General features: G+C 37.8%; 1 protein-coding gene across 1 annotated transcript in view; it reads right to left on the minus strand.

Annotated features, from left to right (window-relative positions):
• Positions 1-8,918, minus strand: part of LOC104510847 (roundabout homolog 2-like) — a gene marked incomplete at both ends in the record, with an annotated part of 31,622 nt that overhangs the window by 20,890 nt on the left and 1,814 nt on the right. Inside the window, one exon of the mRNA XM_010153222.1 lies at positions 8,036-8,156. Coding sequence (XP_010151524.1) covers positions 8,036-8,156 — 121 coding nt within the window. The remainder of the gene's footprint in view (positions 1-8,035; positions 8,157-8,918) is intronic.

The raw sequence follows: 8,918 nt of genomic DNA on the forward strand, positions 1-8,918 counted from the left end.
TTGAAATTTCAGTCTTTATTTCCTCTTTCAAGACTATATACAGTCATATATAACCTTCACTACAGCTCCTGTCCTGAGTGTTCATCAGATTTTTCCTTCCCTGTGCATGTAGCCTCCTTACTCTTCTTGATTTCCAGCTACCCTCACCTATGTGTCTTTGCCAGCCTGCGACAGTGCCTTGAGTCCCTCTCCGTTCCAGGCACTGGCTATGCCAGCAGCTCTTTCCAGCTCTGACTGCTTCCTTAGCCTGTTTGTCTCCTCCTAGCCCAGAATATTGCTTTTCATAGCTGGAACCCAGCAAGGTCACAAGTCCAGTCTCCCAATTATCCATGCCACCAACTTCTTTGTACCTCACAGCAAAATAAATCCTCTCCACGGTGTGTTTGAACCACACTTGAACTGGAGCTTCTTGTCTCTGTGCCACTCATACGCAGCCCATCCACGATATTAACACAAGAAAAATATGTTGAAGTAACCAAGCATCAACCCAGGACAGCAACAGAAGCAGGAGTGCAGCACAGTTGCAGGAAAATGCTGTTCACATCTGCATTCTGCTTTGTGTCTCTGGCATATGAATCAATGATTGGTTTGGTTTTTATTTTGTTGAGTTTTGGTTGTTGTTGTTAATTTGTTTTCTTTTTATTTTTTTTAGAGAGGTGCATTGTCTCAATTTAGTGAAGAATTCTTTGGACAAATGAAAAATTACATCTCTGGCACAGTGTAGCCATTTCCCATCAAATTTTAGGTACTTTCTATTCAATATGAGGAACCTGGATGGCTCAGGACAGAAAGCTTCCTCCAGTCCTCTCCTTCAAATCCTTCCCTATTTCCCGCCAATTACCCCTTTCTCCTCAATGTTCTTAGAGAAGAATGAATTATTTTGGCAATTTAAAAAAAAAAATAAAAATCAGTTTTCCAGTCAGGAATGGAAAATTTTGGGCAAAAACTTTTAGTTTGACAAACTTCTTAAAACTGGACAAAGTAATAAAAGCATTGTATGTTAACCTTAATGCTCAGCAATGAGCTTGGCCTGTCTGTAATTCCTTCCTGTGGATTTGGGAGGGAATATCTAAATGAAACTTTCTGCAAGTTTGCAACAGTATCTTATTCACAACTTCTCTCCCAAGCAGAGTTCTGACCAAACCCCGCTCTTAGCTCATACACAACACACTTCACATTCTAGTATTTGTTTTTCAAGAGGTGATCCTCAACCAAGAAATTTAGATCCAGACCAGCATCCTCATAGGTGATTCAGAGAACCTGGTTCATCCACATTGAGTTTAAATAACTCTGCAAGTGCCTGTATGTTGGCTTGGTTTGCATACAAAAATTATTTTAGACCATGTTTATAAAAGCTGCCTGTAAGCAGCTAAGAAACTAATGTATGCATATTTATGAAATTGCTACTTGTGGCTGGAAATGGTTCTATACAGGAAGTAAGAAAATAAACGTCTATCACATTTTGAGGAGAACCCAGACAATGCAATAGTAAACGGTCCAAAGGCCATTAGGTAAAGGACTTGATTCTACATGAAGGCAATTCAGAAGTATACATGCATGTTTGTTTCAGATCAGCTTCTCAAACTATGTTTTCCAAAGCACAAGAATTTGCTAGAAAATAAATAGCTATGTAAGTACAGATCCCAGTTGGCAAGGACATGCAAATACCAATAATGGTTATTTCCATTTTTCCATCATCTCTGCATTTTGCACAGTGTGAATCAGGGCAGAACAAGTTACCTCTCATGTTGCTTCCTGTATTTGTGTCATTCAGAGAACCCCTTAAATATGTCCAATAGCTAATTATATAGCTATAAAATGATAAGAGTGAATGCCATTGCCAATGCAATTAACATTCTTTATATGAGATTAACTGGATTTGAGTCACCTGCATAACTTGCTTACAGTGTTAATCTCTCAGGAGACAGTGCGCTGCTTGCCCAAGCATGCTAAATAGAGAAGGTTTCTTCACACAGCCAGGTCAAATTTAGTTTGAGAGCTAAACTTGAGAAAAAAATCTTTTTGGTTTTTTTTTTTTTTCCTTTGAAATGGTTTGCCCATAAATAAAACCTTGTGGTATAATTAAACATTGTTACTCTGTCAACAGGATTCAGAACACAATATATTCAAGAAACAATAAGAAAGGGCAATACATTAAAATCATAGACATATATAAAAATTTTAATATAGCAATTTTATAAGCTTTCACTGAGTAAATAAAGTACCCACTTCCCAGACTTTCTCTGATGAATATTAAATATCTTTGAAGAGAACTATAAAATAGGCCATGGTTATATGCCATGTCAACCAGTTGTGCTATTGCCAGGGTGACCTTTATAACTCCAGAATAAACTTTGCTTGCAGTTATGAAAGGGGATTGCTAATGCAACCTGCACACACACCTACAATCTGTTGCAGTGCTTGAGATATGTACTGCATGTAAACCTACCAAACTGATCCTAACCAGAAATATAGGAAAATCCTTTCCATGCTTTGGGTGCTGACACAGGTTACCCCCAGAACTCAATTTTTCCTCTATTTAACAGCTGGTCTGAGTATCCCAGTCTATTAGAGAGACTCATATGACCTTCAGATGTACTACTGCCCTTTCTCTGTTCCTCAAAGAGTTAGACAGCCATATATGGGACCTCAATCTAATTAAAATGATCCTAACTACCTTAATATTATTTTCTCTGCTAAGGCAACTGCTAGAGTGAAGGATTATGATGGTCCCCATAATGCAGAGGCTCAATCTGATTTAGAACTCTTTCCTCTGTCTTTGCTGGAGAGAAGGCATCATTTTTTTAAAATGCTTGCGTGTTCTAGAAATAAGTATTAAAATACAAATTAAAAGGTTTTAGGGACGGATTTAATAGCAAATAAAAGCTTTTTTCACTTAAGCATTCTGATGTAAAGGAAAAAAATGAAACATTAGATGGTTGGAAGTAATTTCACTTGAGAATGCTGTCAACAGCATAGATATTTCATTAACTGCAACATGATCTGGATAAAGTAAAGCACTCTGCCAAAAAGTGAAGATGTGGAAGACTACAGAATATTAGGAATACACCAAATTTACCTATGCTGGCCAAAAATACAATTGCAAAAGCTGATGTTTTTATATTTAAAGACATGTTTCTACTGCCTCTTTTTCAGATGCTTTTCCATTTTTCATTTGAGAAATAAGCACTTGTGTAAACACTGCAAACTCCTACACTCTAAGCAGTACCCAAGATGCAATGAGCTTGCATAGGAAAGGTGTGGGGCACTGTTAAAGAGTCACATGCAAATAAAAGTAGAATTATTTTTACCAATTATTAGTGGTTTTTTCCTGTAATATACATCTACAACCATGTTAATTTCAGTTTTTACTGAGCAATAGGTTCGGACTTTGGAGAACAAAACAACCCCTTTTTCACATTAGTATCATTATCCTATTACAACTTGCCAGTATCAGTGGATAACAAATACTGCAAAGCCTAACAGGCATTTTGCAAACTGCCCCAAGTACACTGCAAGTGGAAATACAAAGTTTGGAAGAAAACCAGGAGGACCTTTCCTCTGAAGGACAAAATACACACTGCCAATTTCTCTATCTTGAGCTGTGAATATATACGCAGGTTTGACAGATTTTCCATGTGTCTGGGAAAGCTTCTGGAATTAATTTCCAGGATACAATGGGACAAGTCTCTCTGCTAAGGCCTTCCACATAGTCAGAGCTCAGGAAAGTAAAATGGGGCACATCTTCATTATGGGATTTTTGGATTTTTATCTTCCAACATGTCATCACAGTAACTTGTTCTGGATATACGGTCTCTCTTTCAGCCTGACAATGTCCAGAGACCATCAAACACAAATACCTCTTCAAGCATCAGACAAAAATACCTCTCCATCCCACAGGACCTTATTAGCTGGGGAAAAAAAAAAAAAAAGCTTCAGGTGCCAAAGCTTTAAAAAAAAAAAAAAAAAATTCAAAACATTCTTTAATATGTCTGAATTGACATATCTTTTAAGACGTTTTTGTACTCTTCTTAGTTATGCTTTATACTCATTTGAGGCTCTTCTAAATATATCTTTTTCCACTGCTTGATGCCAGCCTCTTGAAGTTGCTATATTGAGGCTTTCATTGATTTCACTGAGCTGCAGAATCAATATACAAGACATACCTTTGTACATCCTCTTCAAACATACCATTTTAAGTCCAAAGGAACAAAAAGAAGTCTGAAATAGTTAAAACAACTTGAAAACTTATCTGAGAACAGTGTAGTAGCATGACAAAGTGATAAAAGGTTTACTTAAGCATTAATTCTTACTTTATTTAATTTCTGGCACCATATTATGTATTTACAAACCAAGTTTTCTACAAATTGGAATAAAACTGTTTCTGGTTTGCATCTTGCTTTAATTCTGCTCAGCCAAAGGCTATGAGCCCAAACACAAGCAAAGCAGCCTAATTTGTATCACTTACTGAATTTGGCCTTTAGAATAGTGCATCCATAATAATAAAGCACCATGCTGCCTCTGTTTGTGAACATTAGGATTGATGGATTAGATATTAACTTCCTTCAAAGGACAACCTAGACTATGTAACAGACCCTGTCTTTTTGCTTTATTCCAAGATTACACCTTGGAGCCTCACAAAGCCAAAAACTGGCAGTTGTGCTTGAAAGAGAAGACTAACAAAATGCACTGCATCATCGCCACTATTCAAAACACAGGAATAATTTGGGGGAGCACCGCTTATATATTCAGTTTGCTTTATGATATTTTATTGTGAAAGTTGGAAATTTTCTGCTAGTACAAATCATGATTTGGGAACAGAAGAAATGTGATCTACACCGACACTAAAAGGATGCTTTTAGCACTGCCTAAATGCTGAAAACTAGGTTTCCTATGTCAATGGGCATGAAAAAAAAAATGACTTGTTTTATGAAAGATCTACATGCATCATCCACAACTCTCTCTCAGCAAAGGTTACTGAATGGGTACCCATCCAAGTGGACACATTCTGCACATGGGAAACTCATTTTCTCCTCCTACTTCTTTCCAAGGTTCTCATTGCCCATTTTATTTTACTTTTTGTAATCTCAGGAAAGGTGTAATGTTTTAGGCTACGCTTCCATGCTGTTCCCCTCAGGCCACCACTTACCACCACACTGACTCAGTTTTTCCAGAGGCAATGCCTCAAGCTAAATTTACTGTACAGTGAGCCAGAGATCTGTCACGAGTCACATGCAGAAATTAACTTCAGGTATTACAAAAAAACTTGCAAAGCCAAAAGTAACAAGTGGCTGATTCCTGGAACGGTTTGAGAACTAGTATAAAAAAGTTCCTTTTCCTACAGAGCAGTGCATTTACTAAGGCCCCCTTCACACTATGGAAAGGGCTTGGGGGTTTGTTATTTGGAAAAGGAATAGAAACATTAATTGTCACCTAATTAATACGCATTCGTCTCCAGAATCAGCACCAGATGTAGGCTTGCCAGCCACTTTATTAAATTCTCTAGGTCTCATAGCTAGAATATCTTCATCTTAAACATAAAGCCCATTTTCAAGCATGTCAAAACAGTTAAAGTTGGGCACATGAATAATCTATAAGTATTATGATATTTTTAGCATTTTTTTCTCAACTTTCACACTATTCCCATGTTCCTCAAACCTATGAGTCATACTAGAGGAATGCTGTGGACTTAACAGATGAACTGTGGGTTTGCCTGTGTTCAGTAAAGCCAATCTGAACAGGCACAGCCAATCTGACGTTTCCCAGAGTTGCTGGACTTATTGGATTTATTGTGTATGCTTAGATTGATTGGACTGTCCAGTAGATACATTGCTTCCTGGAAACATGGATAATGCTCTCCAGTGAACTGTGCACGCACCCGCCCACAAATGAGTCACTGCCTGGAGTCCAGGAATGAGATACAACTGTTCTGATGGTGGAAGCCAAAGCCAAGCCACCTTCTTTTGTATGGAGCAGACCAGGACTAACCTGGACATGTCTATAGAGTGAGCCCAATACACCAACACAGAGCTTCAGGGCCAGGTGGCAGCCAGGAAATGGGCACAGGACAGTTGAATCGTCTTGTCAAACAGCAGATCATAACCTGAGTTCCTGCTTCCTGCATGCTATCCTTGTACAGCAAGAAGGAAGACAGGAAAAGAATATCTAGATAGAAGGGGAATTTTAGATAGAAAGATACCCAGGTAGGAAAGGAATTTTTAATACAATTTTCTTTGAGTAGTCTAACACAAATACAAAGAATTAAAATATCTAATTTCATTTACTGCTGATTTTGTTCAGTATTCAAAGAATAAGCTTAGATTGTATTTTAGGGGTTGATTGCTATGATTAAATTCCATAAAAGAAAAATCAAAGTATTGTAATTGGCTAGTTAATATTTTACATATCAAGACAAACCTAATACTTATTGTAGCTCTGCAGGATATGAAATTAGATGAATATTTCCGCCTTCATTCCTACAGTTCAGTGCTTTTTAAAAAAATTATTTTCTTAAGGATTTCTTAAGGCTTTGTAGTTTAGGACTGCAATCTGCTTGCTATCCACAGGGAGTATTACCGGAGATTATCAGTACTTAAGTGATGAAGAAGATACGTCATGTCTCTTTTACATCTGTGTAAAGGCACAACTTCAATAGATAGGCTGCAAAGGACATAATAAATTGATAGATACCCTTTCTGTGTTTTTCGTATACTAGTTCTCTCTTTAAAAGTCACGTGCTTTCATGAATCCACAACTAAGCGGAGTGGAAGCATTTACAGTCCTGTAATGCTAGAAAGCAGGAAATCCTCAGTCGCTCACAGATCTTGCCTAGCAGAAACTTTTGTACGCCTTCTGTGAATCCCATAATACGTTTTTTAAAGCAGACAAAAGAAAATTATTAATTGCATATACATGCAAATACAGATGGCAGTATGTATGACTGGGTTTTTCAGTGCACCATATGAGGCAGAAGGTGAAAAATTTAGGAGCACTTGCTTCAAAAAGGACCTTCGGGATTCTATGGAAAGTCTTACTGGAATTACAAGCGGTCTAGTTTGAAATTTTGGTATTTTATCAAGGATGTCAAGGAGGTGTAGCAGGAGGGAACATTAATACTATTTCTCTTTGTCTTTTGTACATATGTATGTGTTTTCTTTAGCACAGAGGGGCTTTTTGCTTATTGATTTTCTTTTGTTTGCTCAAGACCTCTTGGTTAACTCCTACCAAACCACAGCTAATGTTAAATAGAAACATCGTGACTGCAAGATGTACCACAGCAGGATTTTGCAGCTTTGCTTCTTATCCAGTTGTTAGCAGGATGGATCCAGCTCTAGGTTCAGTATTACTCTATTCTTGCTCTAAACTCTAATCACAGGGCAAATATTCCTAACATCATCTTGCCTCACCCATCAGATCTGGAAGCTCTTTCACACAGGAAACCTCTTCATTTTTGATACATTTAGTAACACCAGAAAAACTAAATGATGCCCTGGCTTAAGGATGAATAGCTATTTCATGCCCTTTAAAAAATAAATTACAAAAGTATCCCTATATATTCAAAAAGCTGATCTCAGGATTTTTTCCAATGACATTTTACTGATCAGTTGAGCTCTTCTGTGCTATCCTACAAAGGTTTGATTTCATAACCCCACAGGAACAAGAAATTATTTAAATAGGCAATGTTGGTCCAAATCTCTGTTAAGCAGGCATTGTCAATTGTATCAGAAGTAGCTTAATTACATTTGCAATTTTGTGAGGGAGAGCATTACATCCTGCATTACCAATGCTGAGTGTATGCATATCACTAAGGATCGCCAATTAGATTGAAACTATGCACTTAGAAAGAAAATGTTGAGCTTCATAATTATAAATTGCAGTCTTTGAAACCTAGTCTTCAGAAACTGTGAAATGCAGCTGAAGGAGTACTACTGTGTCTTGTTAACCTTGTTTTGTCTCTCATTTTGATGAGTCACCCAGGTCAATTCATATTATGACATTTGTAGTGAAAAGGAAACAAAAGCTTGAGTGGCTTTACCAAAGACAGTCAGCTCTGCCGGATCGCTGTCTCGCTCCCCCACCATGTTGGTTCCAACACAAGTGTACATGCCGGCATCACTTTTTCTTGTGTTGGAGATCATCAGCTTCCCACCACGTATCTGTTTCAGAACAAGGAATACATTTCTAACTTCAAACAAACAAAAGGTCAGAAAAAAGCTACCTTCTCAGGCAGTAAGTTCCACAACTAAGGCATTTAAAAGTTTTGCTTGTAAATATATGTATAGCTTAAAATTATAATCTTATATACTTCAAGCTGTTCTAGAATACATTTTATCCTACTGACTGATTTTAGCTGCTTTTCACTTTGTTCTTCGGTTTTCACTAAATGTTTTTACATTTCAAAGGATACATTTCTTGCTGCCTCTTTGGCAATGCAGAGTGCTTGTATTTCTTGAATGATGATATGTAAAGCACTCTTGACATCTCTCTTAAGAAAAAGGAAATTTTCCTTAGCTTTATTTAGTTCATTTTATTTTACTGGTGTCTGAACATTTTCCTTGTTCACTCATTAAGACAGATCTCCTTTTTTCCTTGATGCAAACAGACTGAATCTAGCCCAAACTGCCTGACTCCTGTAAGACTGAACATTTTCCTGGCTACAAAGGGTGCTTATAGAGTGAAAGAGCAGGGTAGTTTGCAGCTTGTGCAGTCACTGAGACAAGAGTTAGACAATCCAGAGGGATCTGGACAGGCTGGAGAGCTGGACCACTGCCAACCTCATGGAGTTCAACAAAGCCAGGTGCAAGGTCCTGCACCTGGGTTGGGGCAATCCCAAGCACAAGTACAGGCTGGGTGGAGGATGGATCGAGAGCAGCTCTGAGGAGAAGGACTTGAGGGTACCGGTGGATGAAAAGCTGGAC

This window comes from Eurypyga helias, unplaced genomic scaffold, assembly GCF_000690775.1.
Source record: "Eurypyga helias isolate BGI_N326 unplaced genomic scaffold, ASM69077v1 scaffold27376, whole genome shotgun sequence".
NCBI classification, from domain to species: Eukaryota; Metazoa; Chordata; class Aves; order Eurypygiformes; family Eurypygidae; genus Eurypyga; species Eurypyga helias.